A 23981-nucleotide genomic window follows, 5' to 3' on the forward strand; every position below is an offset into this window, starting at 1 on the left:
ATAAAGCAAGCTTCCCAGAGGCCTCCTTTTAGCATTGCAGGGCGGCACACACTCTCTTCCTAATTGTGTAATCGTGGGCAACTTTCTAAACCTCCATTTCCTGGGGTCCAAATGTAGCACACTCGGGTTGTGCAAAAATCTGTGTTTGTGACACCTTAATTTTCTGTAATTGATCTAAACTTCCTTGAGACGCCCCCCCCCCCCCGCCCCCATCATGCTGCCTATCAGGAAGGAAAAGATTAAGTGTGCTAATTAATCCCAGGCTCTTCCAGGTCTGACAGCCTCTTTAGCTGTACTGTCTGGATTCAAATCTTGGCTTTACCCAGATCTGGCTGTGTGACCCTAGGACAATCATTGATCCATAAAATTAAAATAAAAATATGCTTGCAAGTATGGGGTGGAGTAAGCACTGTATATGCTGCCATCATTCTCTCTTAGGTTAACTCAGTCTTTTCTAGGAAAAAAGAGAAGCTCAAGCTTTCAGTGCTTCCCTTCTTCTTTCCTAATGCAGATGGTCCTGGGTCCAGAGGAAGCTGAAGTTTCTTTCTGGGGTGGAATAGTAGGCCTTGGGTCTGAACACTGTCTTGGGGTCTGGGTCTGTCTTGGAGATTGGTCTAGTTTCGTCCCTGAGCACTTTTCACTGGGTCTGTTGAGGTGTGGCTGGTCCTGTATGGCCTTTGGGACCTTGCATTGGCACCACTGCTAAATTGCATTGCTTCCTCTACTTGTTCTCCTGTTGAGGAGGCCTATCTATTGGAACCTCTTTGAACAGACCACAGGCCTAGAAAATTCCACCAGACCCTCAGGACCTCCATGTCATCCTCACAGGGGAACTTTTGAATCAGCCACTTATCTGTGTGAATTCCATTCTCAGCTATTTCTTTCATTCTCAAGATTTTTTAAAATTAGTTTAATTTATTTTAATAGGTAAGGCATTGTATTGGTTAGCTACTGCTGAGTAACAAATCACATCAAAAATGTCGTGACTTAAAACAATAACCATTTATTTAACTTGTGATTCTGTGGGTTGATAATTTCATCTGGGCTCAGCTCCATGGTTCTTCATACCTCTGCTGATTTTTGACTGGTATTGCCATGCATTCGAGATCTGCAGCAGGTTGGCTAAGTTGCTTTGCTACTGAGGTTGGCTGACTGTTGCCTGGGCCACCTCAGTTTTCCTCCATATGGTCGCTCATTCTCCAGGAGGCTAGTCTGGGCTTGCACAGTTGAGAGGGGCAGTTTCGAGAAAGAGCAGAAGTTCTAAGGTACAATGTCACTTCTGCCCCATTCTTTTGGCCAAAGGAAGTCACAAGACCAGACTAGATTCAAGGGATGGAAAATAGACTTCACCTCTTAATAAGAGGAGCTGCAAAATCAGATCTCAAATGGCATGGATACAGGGAGGGGGTAAAGAAATATGCATATTTTTGTAATTTACCACAGGCATCCATGGGGTGCAAAATTCACATGATTTAAAGTCTCCTTCATAGGGCTCCCTAATATTACATTCCCTAGGGTTAACCATGGTTGCAAGTTTCTGGAGACATTCAGTTCCCTCACTATTTCTGATCTATTGCTCAGATGTCAGGTTGAACATGGCCCCTTGTGTGGTCTGTGGCACCCTAGGAAGGTTCCTGGACACCCTAAGAAGCCAGGTCAAATCCCTTCTGCTCTAGGATTTCTAAATATACTTGGGGTTTGTATACGCCATTCTCACCACACCCCAGAGTTTTGACCCCAGGATATGGTTGCCAGGACCCTAGCATCTCAACTCCTGCTCTTCCTCCCCCTTACTTGCCACCCTCATCATATCATAGGGAAGACATCCCCTTCTTTCTTTCTGTAGGGACTTTCCTAACCTCAACCGTCTTCTGAGCAGATGGTCTTCTTTGTTTTGGCTGGAATCCCTCTGGCCCCCTCACTGAGGCAACAAGTCTTAGGCTCCATCTTTGATAAGGGACAGAGCTGCACAGGAAGGGACTCGACTACTGTGAGGAGGAAAAATACACAAGGAAGTACATAAAAAATATTAAACTTGTCCCTTCACCATAAAAAAGATGCCATATGATTAGCATGTGCGGCACTGGCTCCCAGTAATTTCTCAGTATCTAGGAGCAGTGATTCTCCTCCTGGTTAGTGGACTTGGTACTCGGTTGTTGCAGGAATGGTGGTGTCTATTACTAGCTTGAGGAGTTAGTCTAAATTGTTTTCAACAGGGACAACTGAGGTATATATAAAACACAAGTCCACACTTAACATTAACTTTTTTCTATCTGCAAAAATGGAACTCTGTAAAACAACAGCTTCTTCATTGTTTACCACAAAATGGAAAACCCAGTAGGCAAGTCTAGGGAAAATATTCAAACTCATCAGCAAAAAAAAAAAAAAAAACACAAAAAACAAAAAACCCAACAATTTAAAAAACAGCACTGGCGTTTTTGTAATCAAATTTATCTCCATTCGTTTCTCTGTTCTCCTCTTTATCAGAGGGGCTAAACCCTGGGGACCACATTTTTCAGAACTCCTTGTCAGGTTTACGTGGGATTCAATTCTACTGAGGAGAGATGCTTGCATTAGATTTGGAAGGTGAAAGAGAAGGAGAGGCATGATCGCCCCTCTAGAAATGGAGAGGGGAACATGTGTGGGCATCAGAAGGTGACAAATGTGAGGTTTTGCAGTGACCCCCACCATAAATCTTCCATAAATCACTTGTAAATCACAGGCAGCTGTGACCACTGGTGGTGGGTTCCTATGAATATTGCAGATTCTTGGTTCTTCAGAAGCTAGGAATGAACTAGGGAGCTAAAGCAGTGAGGATGTCCAGTGTTCTGTATGCAACAAACCTCCCAGTTTCCATGAGAATAAAGCAGGATTGCATGGCTTTTTTTTTTTTTTTTTTTTGACCTGACCTTGAATTCATCTAGCATGATTTCAGCCATTTTCTTTCTTTCTTTCTTCTTTCTTTCTCCCTCTCTGTCTCTCTCTCTCTTTCATTTTTTGGCCGGGCCACGTTGCATGTGGGATCTTAGTTCCCTGATCAGGGATCGAAACCACGCCCCCTGCATTGGAACAGCAGAGTCTTAACCACTGGACCACCAGGGAAGTCCAACTCTATTTAGAAGAGCATTTGGTGTCTCATTAATACTGAAGCCTCGGAGACAGGAGAAGATGGCGGAAGAGTAAGACGCGGAGATCACCTTCTTCCCCACAGATACATCAGAAATACATCTACACGTGGAACTGATCCTATAGAACATCCAGTGAATGCTGGCAGAAGACGTCAGACCTCACAAAGGGTAAGAAACTCCCCACGTACCTGGGTAGGGCAAAAGAAAAAAGAAACAACAGAGACAAAAGAATAGGGACGGGACCTGCACCAGTGGGAGGGAGCTGTGAAGGAGGAAAGGTTTCCACACACTAGGAAGCCCCTTCGTGGGCGGAGACTGCGGGTGGCGGAGGGGGGAAGTTTCGGAGCCACGGAGGAGAGCGCAGCCACAGGGGTGCAGAGGGCAAAGCAGAGAGATTCCCACACAGAGGAGCAGTGCCGACCAGCACTCACCAGCCCGAGAGGCTTGTCTGCTCACCCGCCGGGGCGGGCGGGGCTGGGAGCTGAGGCTTGGGCTTCGGTCGGATCCCTGGGAGAGGACTGGGGCTGGCAGTGTGAACACAGCCTGAAGGGGTTAGTGCACCACAGCTAGAAGGGAGTGTGTCCAGGAAAAGGTCTGGAGCTGCCAAAGAGGCAAGATACTTTCTTGCCTCTTTGTTTCACAGTGCACGAGGAGAGGGGATTAAGAGCGCCGCGTAAATGAGCTCCAGAGACGGGCGCGAGCCATGACTATCAGCGCGGACCCCACAGACGGGCATGAAACACTAAGGCTGCTGCTGCCGCCACCAAGAAGCCTGTGTGCAAGCACAGGTCACTATCCACACCGCCCCTTCCAGGAGCCTGTGCAGCCTGCCACTGCCAGGGTCCCGTGATCCAGGGACAACTTCCCCGGGAGAACACATGGAGTGCCTCAGGCTGCTGCAACATCATGCCGGCCTCTGCCGCCGCAGGCTCGCCCCGCATCCGTACCCCTCCCTCCCCCCGGCCTGAGTGAGCCAGAGCCCCCGAAGCAGCTGCTCCTTTAACCCCGTCCTGTCTGAGGGAAGAACAGATGCCCTCAGGCAACCTACACGCAGAGGCGGGTCCAAATCCAAAGCTGAAACCCGGGAGCTGTGCGAACAAAGAAGAGAAAGGGAAATTTCTCCCAGCAGCCTCAGGAGCAGCGGATTAAAGCTCCACAAACAACTTGATGTACCTGCATCTGTGGAATACCTGAATAGACAACGAATCATCCCAAATTGAGGAGGTGGACTTTGGGAGCAAGATATATTATTTTTTCCCCTTTTCCTCTTTTTGTGAGTGTGTATGTGTATGCTTCTGTGTGAGATTTTGTCTGTATAGCTTTGCTTTCACCATTTGTCCTAGGGTTCTGTCCGTCCGTTTTTTTTTTCGTTTTGTTTTTTTTTACTTAAAAAATTTTTTTTCTTTTTTTCTTAATAATTATTTTTTATTTATTTATTTTAATAACTTTATTTTATTTTATTTTATCCTCTTTCTTTTTTTTTCTTCCTATTTTTTCTCCCTTTTATTCTGAGCCATGTGGATGAACGGCTCTTGGTGCTCCAGCCAGGCATCAGGGCTGTGCCTCTGAGGTGGGAGAGCCAACTTCAGGACACTGGTCCACAAGAGACCTCCCAGCTCCACGTAATACCAAACGGCAAAAATCTCTCAGAGATCTCCAGCTCAACACCAAGACCCAGCTTCACTCAATGACCAGCAAGCTATAGTGCTGGACACCCTTTGCCAAACAACTAGCAAGACAGGAACACAGCCCCATGCATTACCACAGAGGCTGCCTAAAATCATAATAAGGCCACAGACACCCCAAAACGCACCACCAGACGTGGACCAGCCCACCAGAAAGACAAGATCCGGCCTCATCCACCAGAACACAAGCACTAGTCCCCTCCACCAGGAAGCCTACACAACCCACGGAACCAACCTTAGCCACTGGGGACAGATACCAAAAACAACAGGAACTACGAACCTGCAGCCTGCAAAAAGGAGACCCCAAACACAGTAAGATAAGCAAAATGAGAAGACAGAAAAACACACAAAAGATGAAGGAGCAAGGTGAAAACACACCAGACCGAATAAATGAAGAGGAAATAAGCAGTCTACCTGAAAAAGAATTCAGAATAATGATAGTAAAGATGATCCAAAATCTTGGAAATAGAATAGATAAAATGCAAGAAACATTTAACAAGGACCTAGAAGAACTAAAGAGGAAACAAGCAACTATGAAAAACACAATAAATGAAATTAAAAATACTCTAGAAGGGATCAATAGCAGAATAACTGAGGCAGAAGAACGGATAAGTGACCTGGAAGATAAAATAGTGGAAATAACTACTGCAGAGCAGAATAAAGAAAAAAGAATGAAAAGAACTGAGGACAGTCTCAGAGACCTCTGGGACAACATTAAATGCACCAACATTCGAATTATAGGGGTCCCAGAAGAAGAAGAGAAAAAGAAAGGGACTGAGAAAATATTTGAAGAGATTATAGTTGAAAACTTCCCTAATATGGGAAAGGAAATAATTAATCAAGTCCTGGAAGCACAGAGAGTCCCATACAGGATAAATCCAAGGAGAAACACGCCAAGACACATATTAATCAAACTATCAAAAATTAAATATAAAGAAAACATATTACAAGCAGCAAGGGAAAAACAACAAATAACACACAAGGGAATCCCCATAAGGTTAACAGCTGATCTTTCAGCAGAAACTCTGCAAGCCAGAAGGGAGTAGCAGAACATATTTAAAGTGATGAAGGAGAAAAACCTACAACCAAGATTACTCTACTCAGCAAGGATCTCATTCAGATTAGATGGAGAAATTAAAACCTTTACAGACAAGCAAAAGCTGAGAGAGTGCAGCACCACCAAACCAGCTTTACAACAAATGCTAAAGGAACTTCTCTAGGCAAGAAACACAAGAGAAGGAAAACACCTACAATAACAAACCCAAAACATTTAAGAAAATGGGAATAGGAACATACATATCGATAATTACCTTAAATGTAAATGGATTAAATGCTCCCACCAAAAGACACAGGCTGGCTGAATGGATACAAAAACAAAACCCGTATATATGCTGTCTACAAGAGACCCACTTCAGACCTAGGGACACATACAGACTGAAAGTGAGGGGATGGAAAAAGATATTCCATGCAAATGGAAATCAAAAGAAAGCTGGAGTAGCAATTCTCATATCAGACAAAATAGACTTTAAAATAAAGACTATTACAAGAGACAAAGAAGGACACTATATAATGATCAAGGGATCGATCCAAGAAGAAGGTATAACAATTGTAAATATTTATGCACCCAACATAGGAGCACCTCAACACATAAGGCAAATACTAACAGCCATAAAAGGGGAAATCGACAGTAACACAATCATAGTAGGGGACTTTAACACCCCACTTTCACCAATGGACAGATCATCCAAAATGAAAATAAATAAGGAAACACAAGCTTTAAATGATACATTAAACAAGATGAACTTACCTGATATTTATAGGACATTCCATCCAAAACCAACAGAATACACATTTTTCTCAAGTGCTCATGGAACATTCTCCAGGATAGATCATACCTTGGGTCACAAATCAAGCCTTGGTAAATTTAAGAAAATTGAAATTGTATCAAGTATCTTTTCCGACCACAACGCTATGAGACTAGATATCAATTCCAGGAAAAGATCTGTAAAAAATACAAACACATGGAGGCTACACAATACACTACTTAATAACGAAGTGATCACTGAAGAAATCAAAGGGGAAATCAAAAAATACCTAGAAACAAATGACAATGGAGACACGACGACCCAAAACCTATGGGATGCAGCAAAAGCAGTGCTAAGAGGGAAGTTTATAGCAATACCAGCCTACCTCAAGAAACAGGAAACATCTCGAATAAACAACCTAACCTTGCCCCTAAAGCAATTAGAGAAAGAAGAACAAAAAAACCCCCAAAATTAGCAGAAGGAAAGAAATTATAAAGATCAGATCAGAAATAAATGAAAAAGAAAAGAAGGAAACAATAGCAAAGATCAATGAAACTAAGAGCTGGTTCTTTGAGAAGATAAACAAAATTGATAAACCATTAGCCAGACTCATCAAGAAAAAAAGAGAGAAGACTCATATCAATAGAATTAGAAATGAAAAAGGAGAAGTAACAACTGACACTGCAGAAATACAAACGATCATGAGAGATTACCTCAAGCAACTCTATGCCAATAAAATGGACAACCTGGAAGAAATGGACAAATTCTTAGAAATGCACAACCTGCCGAGACTGAACCAGGAAGAAATAGAAAATATGAACAGACCAATCACAAGCACTGAAATTGAAACTGTGATTAAAAATCTTCCAACAAATAAAAGCCCAGGACCAGATGGCTTCACAGGCGAATTCTATCAAACATTTAGGGAAGAGCTAACACCTATCCTTCTCAAACTCTTTCAAAATATTGCAGAGGGAGGAACACTCCCCAACTCATTCTACGAGGCCACCATCACCCTGATACCAAAACCAGACAAAGATGTCACAAAGAAAGAAAACTACAGGCCAATATCACTGATGAACATAGATGCAAAAATCCTCAACAAAATACTAGCAAACAGAATCCAACAGCACATTAAAAGGATCATACACCACGATCAAGTGGGGTGTATTCCAGGAATGCAAGGATTCTTCAATATACGCAAATCAATCAACGTGATACACCATATTAACAAATTGAAGGAGAAAAACAATATGATCATCTCAATAGATGCAGCGAAAGCTTTTGACAAAATTCAACACCCATTAATGATAAAAGCCCTGCAGAAAGTAGGCATCGAGGGAACTGTCCTCAATGTAATAAAGGCCATATATGACAAACCCACAGCCAACATCGTCCTCAATGGTGAAAAACTGAAACCATTTCCACTAAGATCAGGAACAAGACAAGGTTGCCCACTCTCACCACTATTATTCAACATAGTTTTGGAAGTGTTAGCCACAGCAATCAGAGAAGACAAAGAAATAAAAGGAATCCAAATCGGAAAAGAAGAAGTTAAAGCTGTCACTGTTTGCAGATGACATGATACTATACATAGAGAATCCTAAAGAGGCTACCAGAAAACTACTAGAGCTAATCAACGAATTTGGTAAAGTAGCAGGATACAAAATTAATGCACAGAAATCTCTTGCATTCCTATACACTAATGATGAAAAATCTGAAAGGGAAATTAAGAAAACACTCCCATTTACCATTGCAACAAAAGGAATAAAATATCTAGGAATAAACCTACTTAAGGAGACAAAAGACCTGTGTGCAGAAAATTATAAGACACTGATGAAAGAATTTAAAGATGATACAAATAGATGGAGAGATATACCATGTTCTTGGATTGGAAGAATCAACATTGTGAAAATGACTCTACTACCCAAAGCAATCTACAAATTCAATGCAATCCCTATCAAACTACCACTGGCATTTTTCACAGAACTAGAACAAAAAATTTCACAATTCGTATGGAAACACAAAAGACCCTGAATAGCCAAAGCAATCTTGAGAACGAATAATGGAGCTGGAGGAATCAGACACCCTGACTTCAGACTATATGACAAAGCTACAGTAATGAAGACAGTATGGTATTGGCACAAAAACAGAAACATAGATCAATGGAACAGGATAGAAAGCCCAGAGATAAACCCACGCACATATGGTCACCTTATCTTTGATAAAGGAGGCAAGCATATACAGTGGAGAAAAGACAGCCTCTTCAATAAGTGGTGCTGGGAAAACTGGACAGGTACATGTAAAAGTATGAAATTAGAACACTCCCTAACACCATACACAAAAATAAACTCAAAATGGATTAAAGACCTAAATGTAAGGCCAGACACCATCAAACTCTTAGAGGAAAACATAGGCAGAACACTCTATGACATAAATCACAGCAAGATCCTTTTTGACCCAGCTCCTAGAGAAATGGAAATAAAAACAAAAATAAATAAATGGGACCTATTGAAACTTAAAAGCTTTTGCACAGCAAAGGAAACCATAAACAAGACCAAAAGACAACCCTCAGAATGGGAGAAAATATTTTCAAATGAAGCAACTGACAAAGGATTAATCTCCACGATTTACAAGCAGCTCATGCAGCTCAATAAGAAAAAAACAAACAACCCAATCCAAAAATGGGCAGAAGACCTAAATAGACATTTCTCCAAAGAAGATATACAGATTGCCAACAAACACATGAAAGAATGCTCAACATCATTAATCATTAGAGAAATGCAAATCAAAACTACAATGAGATATCATCTCACACCGGTCAGAATGGCCATCATCAAAATATCTAGAAACAATAAATGCTGGAGACGGTGTGGAGAAAAGGGAACACTCTTGCACTGTTGGTGGGAATGTAAATTGATACAGCCACTATGGAGAACAGTATGGAGGTTCCTTAAAAAACTACAAATAGAACTACCATACGACCCAGCAATCCCACTACTGGGCATATAACCTGAGAAACCATAATTCAAAAATAGTCATGTACCACAATGTTCATTGCAGCTCTATTTACAATAGCCAGGACATGGAAGCAACCTAAATGTCCATCATTGGATGAATGGATAAAGAAGATGTGGCACATATATACAATGGAATATTAGTCAGCCATAAAAAGAAATGAAATGGAGTTATTTGTAGTGAGGTGGATGGAGTTAGAGTCTGTCATACAGAGTGAAGTAAGTCAGAAAGAGAAAAACAAATACAGTATGCTAACACATATATATGGAATCTAAGGAAAAAGAAAAAAAAAAATGGTCATGAAGAACCTAGTTACAAGACGGCAATAAAGACAGACCTACTAGAGAATGGACTTGAGGATATGGGGAGGGGGAAGGGTAAGATGTGACAAAGCGAGAGAGTGGCATGGACATATATACACTACCAAAGGTAAAATAGATAGGTAGTGGGAAGCAACCACATAGCACAGGGAGATCAGCTCTGTGCTTTGTGACCACCTGGAGGGATGGGATAGGGAGGGTGGAAGGGAGGGATATGCAAGAGGGAAGAGATATGGGAACATATGTATATGCATAACTGATTCACTTTTTTATAAAGTAGAAACTAACAAACCATTGTAAAGCAATTATACTCTAATAAAGATGTTAAAAAAAGTATTCATTATAAGAAGATTTTATTTTATTTTAGAATTTTCACACAGAATTTTTTTCCCCCATTTTTATTGGGGTATATTTGATTTACAATGTTGTGTTAGTTTCAGGTGTACAGCAAAGTGAGTCTGTTATACATATACATATATCTACTCTTTTCTATATTGTTTTCCCATATAGGCTAACACAGAGCATTGAGTAGAGTTCCCTTTGCTATACAGTAGGTACTTATTAGTTATCTATTTTATATTTAGTATTGTGTATGTGTCAATACCAATCTTCTAATTTATCACTCCATTCCCCTTACACCCTGATAACCATAAGTTTATTTCCTACACTTGTAACTCTTTCTCTTTTGTAGATAACTTCATTTGTAGACTTTTTGAAGACTCCACATATAAGTGATATCATATATTTGTGTTTCTCAGTCTGACTTACTTCACTCAATATGACAATCTCTAGGTCCATCCATGTTGCTGCAAATGGCATTATTTTGTTATTTGTGTATGGCTGAGTAATATTCCATTGTATATATGTATCACATCTTCTTTATCCATTCCTCTGTTGATGGACATTTACATTGCTTCCACGTCCTGTCTATTGTAAATAGTGCTGCAATGAACATTGGGGTGCATGTATTTTTTGAATTATGGTTTTCTCTGGATATATGCCCAGGAGTGGTATTGCTGCATCATATGGTAACTCTATTTTTAGTTTTTTAAGGAACGTCAATACTGCTCTCTATAGTGGACGTACCAGTTTACATTCCCACCAACAGTGTAGGAGAGTTTCCTTTTCTCCACACCCTCTCCAGCATATATTGTTTTTAGATTTTTTGATGATGGCCACTCTGACTGGTGTAAAGTAATACCTCATTGTAGTTTTGATTTGCATTTCTCTAATGATTAGTGATGTTGATCATCGTTTCATGTGCCTCTTGGTCACATGTAGGCCTTCTTTGGATAAATGTTTATTTAGGTCTTCTGCCCATTTTTGGATTGGGTCGTTTGTTTTTTTGATATTGAGCTGCATGAGATGTTTGTATATTTTGGAGGTTAATCCCTGGTTGGTAGCTTTGTTTGTAAATATTTTCTCCCATTCTGAGGGTTGTCTTTTCGCTGTTTGTGGTTTCCTTTGCTGTGCAAAAACTTTTAAGTTTAATAGGCTTCATTTGATTATTTGTCTTTTTATTTTCACTACTCTAGGAGGTGGATTGAAAAAGATCTTGCCATGATTTATGTCAAAGAGTGTTCTGCCTATGTTTTCCTCTAAGAGTTTTATAGTGTCTGGCCTTACATTTGGGTCTTTAATTCATTTTGAGTTTATTTTTGTGTATGGTGTTAGGGAGTGATCTAATTTCATTCTTTTACATGTAGCTGTCCAGTTTTCCCAGCACACTTTCTTTTTTCCATTGTATATTCTTACCTCCTTTGTCATAGATTAGTTGACCACAGGTGCGTGGGTTTACCTCTGGGCTTTCTATCTTGTTCCATTGAGCTATGTTTCTGTTTTTGTGCCAGTACCATACTGTCTTGATTACTGTAGCTTTGTAGTATAGTCTGAAGTCAGGGCGTCTGATTCCATCTGAGTTTTTTTCCCTCAAGACTGCTTTGGCTATTCGGGGTCTTTCGTGTCTCCATACAAATTTTAAGATTGTTTGTTCTAGTTCTGTAAAAAATGCCCTTGGTAATTTGATAGAGATTGCATTGAATCTGTAGATTGCTTTGGGTAGTAGAGTCATTTTCACAATATTGATTCTTCCAGTCCAAGTGGGTAAAGTATTCTTCACTGTAGTTATTTCCCTTTCATCACTTTAAGTATATCATGCCTCTCCCTTCTGGCCTGCAGAGTTTCTGCTGAAAGATCAGCTGATAACCTCATGGGGATTCCCTTGCGTGTTATTTGTTGTTTTTCCCTTGCTGCTTTTACTATTTTTTCTTTGTATTCAATTTTTTTAGTTTGATTAATATGTGTCTTGGCATTTTTCTCCTTGGGTTTATCCTGGATGGGACTCTCTGCACTTCCTGGACTTGAGTGACTATTTCCTTTTTCCATGTTAGGACAATTTTCAACTATAATCTCTTCAAATATTTTCTGACACTTTCTTTCTCTTCTTCTTCTGGGACCCCTACAATTCAAATGTTGCTGCGTTTTATGTTGTCCCACATGTCTCTGAGGCTGTCCTCATTTTTTTCATTCTTTTTTCTTTATTCAGTTCTGTGGTAATGATTTCCACCATTCTATACTGCTGCTCACTTATACGTTCTTCTGCCTCAGTTATTTTGCTATTAATTCCTTCTAGTGTATTTTTCATTTCAGTTATTGTATTGTTCATCACTCTTTGCTTGTTCTTTAGTTCTTCTAGGTCCTACTTAAACCTTTCATTTATCTTCTCCATCTGTGCCTCCATTCTTTTTCCGAGATCTTGCATCATCTTTACTATGAATTATTTTTCAGGTACATTGCCTATCTCCTCCTCATTTGGTCTTGTCGGTTTTTACCTTGCTACTTTGTCTTCAACATATTTCTCTGTCATCTCATTTTGTCTAACATACTGTGTTTGTTGTCTCCTTTCTGCAGGCTGCAGGGTTGTAGTTCCTCTTGCTTCTGACGTCTGCCCCCTGCTTGGTGAGGTTTGTCCAGGTGCTTGTGCACGTTTCCTGTTGGGTGGGACTGGTGCCTGCCCTCTGGTGGGTAGAGCTGGGTCTTGTCCCTCTGGTGGGCAGGGCCATGTCAAAGAGTGTGTTTTTGGGTGTCTGTGAGCTTAGTGTGAGTTTAGGCAGCCTGTCTGCTGATGGCTAGGGCTGTGTTCCTATCTATTTTGATGGTTGTTTGGCCTGAGGTGTTCCAGCACTGGATCGTGCAGGCTGTTGGGTGGAGCTGGGTCTTAGTGCCAAGATGCAGACCTCTGGGAGAGCTCATGAGGATTAATATTCCCAGGGGATGGGAATTCCTTCGTGGTCCAGTGGCCAGGATTCAGCGCTTCCACTGCAGGGGTTCAGGTTTGATCCCCAGCTGGGGAACCAAGACCCTGCAAGCCATGTGGTGTGGACAAAGAAACAAAAACAAAAACAAAACAAAGAAAACAAAAAGCCAAGAAGACAACCAAAAAACCCCCAAACCAAAACAAACAATAAAAACAAAACTAAGAAGAAACCACAAAACCAAAAAATAAAACAAAACACAAGCAAAAAGGGAAAAGGTAACAAAAAACAAACAACAGAAAAACAGAAAAAAAGAGAAAAGGAAACAAAAAATTAAAAAAACCCCAAAACAAAAGTGCAACAAAAACAGACAAAAAAACACACAAAAGTAAAATAAAATAGAAAAATTAAAAAAATGTTCTTTAAACTTTTAATTAAAAAATAAAATGACAGCAACAACAATGAAAAAAAAACGAACAAAATTCCCTGGGGCCACCTCTATCAGTGTCCTTGCCCTCATGGTGAGCCACAAACAACCCCTTCCTCCACAGGAGGCCTTCCAAGACCTCTGGGTAAGTCTCTGGACCAACTGCGGGCACTGTGGGGGCAGCTCGGACTCTGAGGTGGCCTGACTCCCACGTGTATGTACCACAAATTCCACAGCTGCTAAAGCTAGACCGGTCTCTGTTGTGGGAGCACTTGTTGTCCATTCAGATATTCCTCAGACACTACGTTTCCTAAGCTAATCGTGGGGGTTTAATCCATGGGTTGTTCAGCTGCACAGAGAGATTTCAGTTCCTCTTCCTTAGTCATACAGCCCCTGTGGCTCAGCTTTGGTTTCAGCCCCATCTCTGCATGTGAGCCACACTCAGACTCTGCTCCCTGCCCAGGTTAAAAGGGGGGAAGGCAACTACTGACTGGGGCATGTTTCCTTGCTCAGGTTAGGAGGGGCAATAGGTGGCAACAGAGGGGGGCATGTGTGCTTGCTTGGGCCAGAAAGGGATAAGTTTGCAATGACTGGGGCACATGTGCTCTTTCTGGTGAGATCCCCCTCTAGCGCCTGCAGTGGCAGGGGTTGGCAGGAGGTGATGACCAACCATGGCATACATGCTTGCACAGGCATGAAGGGGACAAGGTGGTAAAGACTGGGGCATGCGTGCTTGCTCTGGTGGGAGCCCCACCCAGTGCCTGCGGAGGCAGGGACTGGTGTGTGGGGAGAGAAGTTGTGATGGTGGCCCTGCCCCTCATGCACCACTCAACAATGGCACCTTGCTTCCATGGCAGTCTGCGATTCCTCCAGGGGCATTCCCTGCTGCAGACCTCCTAACTCTTGTCCCCTCAGTCTGTCTCTGAGCAGTGGAGTTCCTCTCTCCCATCCCCTCAGGCCATCTCTGTGCAGCCAACAGCAGTCCTCTCCCCAGGTTCACTCTCCAAACCCCACGCTTCAGCACCCAGCCCCTGTCAGCACTGGTGGACACCATTCTCAGGCTGGGGCACGCAGGGCTGTGGAACAGACCATCTGTGCAAGACTCACTCCATCCTGCCTGCCAGAGGCCAACTGCTGTACTTTCCTCTGATAGCCCCTGAAGCCCCCCCTCTATTAGAGCTGATCTTGCCACCAGTGAAGGGGCTTCCCTGGGTGTGACAATCTCTCCTCTCCTTCAGCTTCTCCCCCAAGGGGTTTGGGTCCCATCCCATGTCCTCTTTTCTTTTCCTTCTTTTTCTCTCTTTCATCATACCCAGTTACGAGGGGATATTTTATCTTCCTTTTAGGTGTCCAAGGTCCTCTGCTAGTGTTCAGCAGGTGCTCTGCATGAACTGTTCCACTTGTAGATGTATTCTTGATGTACTTGTGGGGAGAGGTGAATCCCAGGTCCTCCTTTTCTGCCTTCTAGACCTCATGCTCCCAGGAAGATTTTTTTTAAAATTACTGATTCAGTTTCTTTAATCGTTTAGTACTCCACATATTTCTTATTTCTTCTTATTCAGTTTTGATCAGTTATATTTTCCACGTAGTTTCCCTTTCCACTAAACTTTACATTTTATATTGGCAAAGTTGTTCATGATATCCTCTTTTCGTTTTAATATCTGCAGGATCTATATTAATGTCCCTTTTCCATTCCTGATATAGATTGTTCACTCCCTGCGCCCCCCCACCACCTTACTCTTTCTTCTCTCTCTCTCCCTTTCCCTTTCTTATCATCACACCAGAGGGTTATACAATTTTAAAGAATTAACTTTTGTTTATGTTGAAACTTTCTTTTACACTTGTTCTCTGTTATATTAACTTTTACTCTTATATTTATTATTTCCTTTTTCTTCCCTATCGCACACTTTTAAATTTCCTTTATGTTGTTTCTATCATACATAATTTTTTTTACTTTTTAATGAACACTGTTATTGACATATAATCCACATACCATAAAGTTCACCCATTTAAAATGTACAATTCAATGTATTTAGTATTATTCACAGAGTTGTGCAATCATCTTTATGATCTAATTTTAGAGTGTTATAATCATCCTCAAAAGAGACCCTATACCCATTAGCAGTCAATTCTCATCCTTCAATCCTTCTCTTGGCAGACACAAATCAAATTTATGACTCCATAGATTTGCCTATTCTGAACATTACATACAAATGGAATCATATAATACATCATATGTAATTTTAATCAAAGTTTTAAAATCAACTTTATGAATCTCAATGAGTTGTATATTTAGGATCTTAAAGTTATTTCTCATTACAAAGACATAAAGATTTTTTTTTACTCTAATAGTTGATCTAGGTTTAGATTTAAGTATTTAATGTGTTTGGAATTTATTTCTTGTTCAGTGAGATTTATAAAAAAAGTTGTGCCCAACACCATTGTTGCCTGGCTCACTTTTTTTACAGATTCCCAAATTCCCATATATATGTGGGCTTTCTAATTCATTAGTATTTTAGTCAACAGATTTATTTGCATTTTCTGTGTAAATTCACGTATTTCTTCCTCCTTCCCAATTATTTTTTATTCATTAAATTTTCTTGCCACATTGCATTGGCCAGGATCTCCAGTACATTGTTGAATAGATGCAGTGAGATTAGATCTCTTGTTGTTGTTGATTCCAAAGGACATTCTTATAAAATTGCGCATTAAAGATGATATGTTGTTTGAGGACTTTTGTAGATAAATATCAGGTTAAGAATGTTCCCTTCTATTCCTAGTTGTCTAAACATTATTAAATGAGAATGAGTAGTAGGAGGAATCAATACCAAAGGGGTAAAATATAGGAATACAGCTCCTAAACTGACAAGCAATATGGCCTGAGGAAAAAGCACAGTCTATATGTTCAGAGAAACTTGTATTCCAGTCTGGCTCTGCCAACTGCTAGTATGTCCCTTGCCTCTATAAGCCTCCAGTTCCTTATCTATAAAATGGACATTATCATACCTAATCACAGAGTTGTCAGAATTAAATTATATAAAGCACACACAATTCTGCCTGGCTCACCAACATTAATAGTTTATTATTCTACTTCCTTGTAGATCCAATTGCTCTGCCTATGATAATAGGCCCCTTGGGAGGGTGCTGATTGGGCAGGCTGTGAATTTCAGATTCACATCCTGGCCTCTCTCCCAAAAACATCACCCTGAAGTGGTTCGAAACAGAAAGGAAACCACATCCCTCCAGACCCAGATGGTGCAATTGAAGAACACAATGTCTACAAAACCTTTAGTACCACTGATGTGGTTCGAGACAGAAAGGAAACCACATCCCTCCAGACCCAGATGGTGCAATTGAAGAACACAATGTGTACAAAACCTTTAGTACCACTGATGTGGTTCCTGACTCTACAGGACTTCTACACTTATGTCACCTGCAATGTAAAACACTTGAACTTACATTATGCTCTTCAAGGGAAGGCTGATTTGTCTGGGACCATGCTAGGTAGGTGGCACCACATGTGGCAATGTGGGTTTGGTGAACAATTCTCCCCAGATTGACTTCACGGGTATAGACCTAAATAATAATAGGATTTCCCAGTTCTTGAATATCTACTGTGTGCTAGGGATTGCACATGCTATGCAGGTGCTAAGTAAATGGCTACCAAGTAATAAGTATGATGGAGCTGATTGTTTCAAGGAGTCTAAGCTTTTGTCCTAAGCTATTTCAGTTTCATTTGCCCTGTCTCAAAAACAAGATAAATGTCCCCTGCAAGGCAAAGACATTCTACCCCCATGGTGTATGGCTGACCGGGCATTACTATGGAAATGCCTCCCAGATAGATAAGACCCTGATTCCCACCATGAGGAGAGATGGAGTGTACACTGTGCAGAGCTCGATTCTGGAGAAGAGAATTGACCACATAGAGGACATTGTGCTACCTGCCAGGTAGAGCAAGATGGGCAGCAGGAGGTCATGGGAAAATGGCAGTTTTGGTTTCTGATTTTCTGCATTTAATCTAAGACAAACCCAATGGCAAGTCCTCTATGACTTATTTAAAGAGGCATCATTGTTTTTTCTTAAAATTTTCTTTACACACACACACACACACACACAAAATGCAAACAATCCAAAATTGTATAAATATATATTAGAAAATAGAAATATCTATTAGAAATCAAGTCACCGAATTCAACTCCCCAGAGAGATCTCTAGCTTATGATTTGCTGCACATCCTTTTAGGTCTCATCTGTCCACAAAGTGGATATCAGGTAGTGGGAGGTGGGAGAAGTAGCAGATAAGGTCTGACGTCCCTGCCAAGCCAAGGTGTCAATATTCTCTTGAATGACCTTAATGGTTTTTTGCCATGATTTTTTTTCCCCTCAGTTCCTGTTCAGCCCAATCTTGTGCTAAGCATGGTAGGCTTGTAATTCTCTCAACAGGAACAACTCTATACTCCACTTACTACCAGTGTAGACAAACACTCGTGTGCTCTGAGGTGTTATTGTTCTCCTTGTCCCCCTCTGGATGTCTGGAGATCCTGTCTTTTCTTGATCTAGAGGGGAAGCAATGATGAGCATAGTATTTCACAGATGTGGGTTTGACTCTCATTACCTTGTGACCCTAGAGCTTTTCTTAAAATCTCTGAGTCTCCATTTTCTCGTGAACATGGGGATAATAATGGCCATCTCATAGGACTATGCTGGGAAGGAAGAAATGTAGTGTAAAATAATTAAATGATTGGCTGCCTGTCCTTTTTTCTAGGTAAAGCCCAACCAGCACTGTGAGATGTATGTGTGTTTGCCTGGGCTCCTGCCTCAGGTTTCTGTGCTGGGCAGGGCACACGGCAGCAGGACCAGCTGTCACTGATGATGGAAATGTGGAGTATGACTCCCATGCCTGATGGCTCTTGTTCCCACCCTTCATTTTGTAGCTCTTTTCACAGATCCCAGGGTGCCTCTGCGGAAAGCAGAGGGCCTGCCTGCGACTTGACAGGAGGCTCAGAAAGGCAGGACAAGGTGGTGGCCACATGCTGCCCTGGGAGCAGGCTAACGGCAGGAGGAGTAAGTCCAAGGAGGGTCAGCAGGTCACATGGTGCCAAGGTGTTTCTGGAGGTGGAGCGGAACCCACAACTCTTACCTCATTGGGAATTTCTTGGACTCTCTAGGAAGCTTTATCTTGACTGTGATAATGGGGGTTGGGACTTGATCAAGGGATTGCCAATAAGGGACAGGACATGGATTAGGACTCAGGGAGAGGGCAGTGTCTGATCTCACAGGGCTGAATATCAACTCCCCACACCTCCCCAGGCTGAGCACAGATGCTGCACATGTAGACACTATGGAAACCTGCACTGACGGTCTGAATGGACTCACGGGTGCAATTCCCCCACAGTGGCTCCCTTCTCTGAACTGTGGGAACTTCCATATCTGCTGTCTCCTTCCTTCCTGAGAAACTCAGCCTGAGAGAAGGGGCCATCCAGGTATGGGGAGATCCACACGCCTCCACTTGCTCGCCACCTGCTTCCCACATTCCATTCCACACCACAAGGCCCCAGGAATTGGTCTTAGGACAAGACCTGAGGAACTGAACAGGAGAACTTGGGGGGCTCATTGCATGACCCTAGGATGGACAAGTGGTCCTGGATCCCATTCTCATGTCTAAGTTCTCACGAGCTCTACTTATCTCTCCCTTAGCCCAAACTCCGATTTCTCCAGCTTAGAAGGTTTGGGTTTTGAAATTGAATAACGGGAAGAGGTTTTAGAGCATTCCACATTCTTCCCAATGCAGAATTTAGAGTATAAATGCTCTAGCATGCAGCATTAGTTTCCTATTTCTGCACTTAAAATTTACCCCACAACTTACTGGCTTAAAACAACAAATATTTTCTCACAGGTTATCTGAGTCAGGAATCTGAGTGCAGCTTAACTGGGTTCTCTGGCTCACAGTCTCATAAAGACTGTAGTTAGTGTGTCAACCAAAGCTACCATCAACTCAAGGCTTCACTGGGGGCTTGATATCTGCCTCCACGCTCACCTCCATGCCTGGTGACAAGACTCAGAGCTTTGGTTGCCATGACATATCACATTAGTTCCCTGCCCCATGGATCTCTCCCTGGGGCAACTCACACGATGGCAGCTGACTTCCCTCATTGTAAGTGAGAGAGAGGAAAAGCAAGACAGCAGTCACATTCTTTTTGTGACTTAACTTTGGAAGTGATATCTCATCATTTTTGCTGTATTCTATTCATTTAGAGTTGAGTCACTGGAGAAGTCCACCCTCAAGGGAAAGTGGTTGCACAAGGATGTGAATTCCAGCATTGCTGGGAGCCATCTTAAAGACTGTCCACTACATGTGCCTAAAACATGGAATGATTCTTGGTCCTCTTTTCCTTCATACCCCACATCTAAGTCATACCCCACATCTTGTCAACTCTACATTCAAATAGACACAGAATCCAACCACTTCCCACAACATCCATGGCTATCTCCTTGTTCTAAGTGACTGTTATCACTCCCCTGGATTATTGCCATAGTTTCCTAACTCTGGTCTCCCTGCTTCCACCTTACACACATCGGGCTATTTTTATCACAGCAGCCAGAAGGATCCTATCACACTTCAGATGCCCCCAGTGCCTTCCTATCTCAAAGTAAAGTCGAGAGGAGTCTGTAATAAGCTATGGACACCTATTCGAGCTGCCCCCACCTCTCTGACTATATGTCCTGCCACTTTCCCACTTACACACTGGGCTCTGGCCACAATGGGCCCTTGACATTCACCGTCTTCCCTCAGGAATTTTGCCTTTGTTGTCCTCTCTTCCTCGAATAATCTTCTCCCATTAGGTGCATAGCTTATTCTTTCACTTCTTTTAAGTCTCTACCCAAACATTATGTTATTTCTAAAACACTCTCTGACTTCCCGACATAAAGCAGTACCCAGAAACCTAGCATTCCCGTCCCTGTTATACTGCCATATGCTGCTCATAGCAATCTCACCGTCTGACATGCTATGTACTTACTTGGTTATTATCACATGACCCCTTCACATGCATGTTAGCTCCTTGGGGAACAAGGAGTTGCCTTTTTATTTTCACTGTTGTACACCCTTGTCTAGAACAGTGGCTGGACCAACCATGTACTTAGTAAAGACTTGCTGAGTGAATGATTCTACGCTTCATTCAGCACTTTAGTTACCATTTTCACTGGAAAGCAGTTGGAATTTAAAAACTTTTCTCTACAAGTCACCTGACTTTTGCATTAAAAAGCCTTAGCTCTACAGTCTACTACCTTGGCTTTGAGCTTAAAAGACCCACTGCGCAACTCCACCACCTCTTGGATCTAAGCTGTGTCCACCCGCACACTTAGTAATGTTGCCTGAGTCTTAGGGTCTAACGCTAAAGGAAACTTGGGGTAAGAGTCTGTATATACAATTCACAAAATGTTTGGTAGGGGTCTTCTTTGTTAATATCCCCAGACCTTATCCCACTCCACAGGCATGATGCTTCCTCCCCTTTCTTTCCTATGATACCTACCAGATCTCAGCCAAGAGTCAGACATCAGCAATAGGGACATCCAAGGAGTCTGCCTCTTTATCTCCTGATAACATTCACCCAGGAAGCTTCCAATACTAAAAGTAGAGCTCAACCTGGGCCAAATTGGTCAAGATTGAGGTGGCTGCAAGTCACCACTGTGGTTAATTATAAGTGCCAGGCTCCCTGGGCTTCCAGGGATGGAGAAGTCTCAAGAAGAAAGAAAAGGAGGAGAGGGCAGCTGTGCGATGCCAGAAAAAGTTGGGATCCTGTGGCTCTACTGCTTCCAGGGAGAGTCAGACCAGAGGCGATCACCTGGGGTCACAGCACACACACTTACATGAAATTACTAGCCATTCCCTCCTTGCTTCAAAAACACTGTTAAACATTTTGAGTAGGAAACAGAGCAGACCCAACCTCTGTTCTCACTGAGGCAAAAGCTCTAGTGGGAAAGGCAAACGTTGACCATAAATGTATGATTACAAGTTCTGATAAGGTAATTAAGGATGCTTTAGGTTTATCTATAACATAAAAAGGGGTAGATATCCTCAATACCATGAAGAAAGTGAAGATGTGGGGAGTTTGAGTCACTGAAAAAAGGATGGTGTAGTTGATCTCAAACATGAGCGAAAGAACTTCCAAGTTGAAGCTGGGAAACACTTTGGGTGAATCAAAATCAGGTGGGTACATGAGAAGACTCTTGATATACCTTAAGGGCAGAGACAAGCCACTTAAAAAGAGTGACATGATCCGATTTCTGTTTTAAAATGCGCCTCTGGCTACAGTGTGAGGAAAAGACTTAAAAGGGAAAGAGTTAGTGAGGCAGCTGATAGGCTGTCCAAGCCCGAGATGAATTCAAAGAAATGACACAGGAGGATTTGCGATGTATTTAGATGAAAGGATGGGGGGTGGGAATGATACGCAGGTTTGCAGGCTTGATTAAGTAAGTGGATGGGAATGTCAGACACTGAGATGGGGACACAGAATGAAGAGCCTGATGGGGGAGGTAAATAATGAGGACGGTTTGTAATTTCTAAGTAGACAGTAGGAAACAGGCATATAGATGATTTGCATGCTGTCATGCACACACAAAATGGTTCCAGAATTCCATCCAAAGTTCTTTTGGCCCCAAAGCTTGTCCCTTAACACCAAGTTCAATGGTCCCTGCTAGCAAGGACCACCAAATACAGTGAAGGAGGTAGACTCTATGAGTGGGTTGGAGAGCAAGGTTGCCAAGGGTGCTGTTCTAGTTACTATTGTTGCATACAAAACACCCTAAAACCTAGGGGCAATAAACAACCATTTCATGAGGGTCAGTGATGCTATGGCCAGGAATTCAGACAGGTTATGAGAATGGCTTGTTTCTGCCTTATGTTGCCTGGGGTCTCAGCTGGGAAGACTCAGCTAGGAGTGACAAATTCCAGGAGCTGGTATCATATCAAAGCTTCTTCATTTATACATGTAGCAGTGGAGTTGGCTGTTGGCTGGCACCTTAGATGGGCTTTCAGCTAAAACTCTTACATGTGTCTTTATCATGCAGTCTCTGTGTTTTGTGCTAGTTTAGGTCTCCTCATAGCAGGGCAGCAAGATTTGAAAAATGAATGTCCCAAGATATAAAATAGAAGGACAGGGAAGTTTTATGGTCAAGCCCTCAGAAGTCACATCACATCACCTGTGTTGTTCTCACAAGCCTGTCCAGATTCATGGGAGAGGATACTTTTACCCACTTCTCCATGGGAGGAGTGTCAAAGAGCATGAGGGAAGGGGGCTATTGCTGCAATCAGCTCAGGAAAATGCAGTCTCTCACCATTGAAAAGGTGGAGTGGGTTGGAATGATGAATGCTAAATGGAACGCTCTGGCCAGTTCCTTGTCAAGGGCCCAACAGGGAATCTCAATCAGAAGGAAAGAGGAAGGAAGGAAGGAAGGAAGAAAGAAAGGAAGGAAGAAAGAAAAAGGTAGAATAATAAGGTCTCAAGCTAAGAAGGAACTTCTCATGTGACAGAACAAATTATTTGGTCTCTGACTTCCTCTTTGGTCTGCCCCTTCTCATCACCAACACACAGTCAGCTGCAGGAAGGATGAAAGGATCAGGGTCAGTGGGGAGACTGAGTCACAGGAGGCAGTGTCTGGCATGGGGCCCATAGAAGCTCACATCTGAGAGGCCTGGACACAGCTTTTGTGCTGGCTGTTGCTGCTCGGACGAGGAGGCACATTCTTGATGTGGGAGTTTCCCCTGCTCATCCACTCCATTCTGCCCCAGAGCTGGCCCCAGACCAGAGCAGACAGAACAGGCACCCCTGCTTCTCCCAGCTGTGATCTGGTTGTGTTGTTCTCCCTTCAGATGAACATGCTAAGGCCCCTCCTCACCTCCCACAGGCCTCCTCCATCCTCTAAAACAGCAACCATCCTTCCCCTCCACGTATTTTAACTCCTTGCTCACCCAAAGCCACGTCCCCTGCCATGCACTCTCCAAGCCAGGGGCGCCCATCAGACGTGGCTTATTTTTAACACTGACACCTCTGGAGGGGAGAGAACAGGGCCTCACTCCTCTAAGGCCCCTTTCCCAGGAGCTCCCCCCCGAAGAGCTGTGCAGTTCACTGAGCCCACTTGTTGGGCTGTTATAGAGGATGGAACACACCCTCCATATGGCAAAATTTGTCTCTGAAGCTCCTGGATGAGTAATGGCCACCAGCACTCTTGAGATGGAGTGTGGGTGTCCTGGGATCACAGCCTAGGCACTAAGACAGTCTTCCAGGGCCTCTCCAAGCATCTTGGGGCCCTTATAGCAGTAATTTCTTAGCATGTGCCTGATTCC

General features: G+C 42.5%; 1 protein-coding gene across 1 annotated transcript in view; it reads right to left on the reverse strand.

Annotated features, from left to right (window-relative positions):
• The window catches only part of SIRPB2 (signal regulatory protein beta 2), a 40093-nt gene extending 16677 nt beyond the window's left edge, over positions 1 to 23416 (reverse strand). Inside the window, 3 exon segments of the mRNA XM_068524745.1 lie at positions 12842 to 13001; positions 21721 to 21874; positions 23319 to 23416. Of these exon segments, the coding sequence (XP_068380846.1) occupies positions 12842 to 13001; positions 21721 to 21874; positions 23319 to 23416 (412 nt within the window).
• Between the last annotated feature and the right edge of the window lie 565 nt (positions 23417 to 23981).

This window comes from Eschrichtius robustus, chromosome 16 (assembly GCF_028021215.1).
Source record: "Eschrichtius robustus isolate mEscRob2 chromosome 16, mEscRob2.pri, whole genome shotgun sequence".
Taxonomy (NCBI): Eukaryota; Metazoa; Chordata; class Mammalia; order Artiodactyla; family Eschrichtiidae; genus Eschrichtius; species Eschrichtius robustus.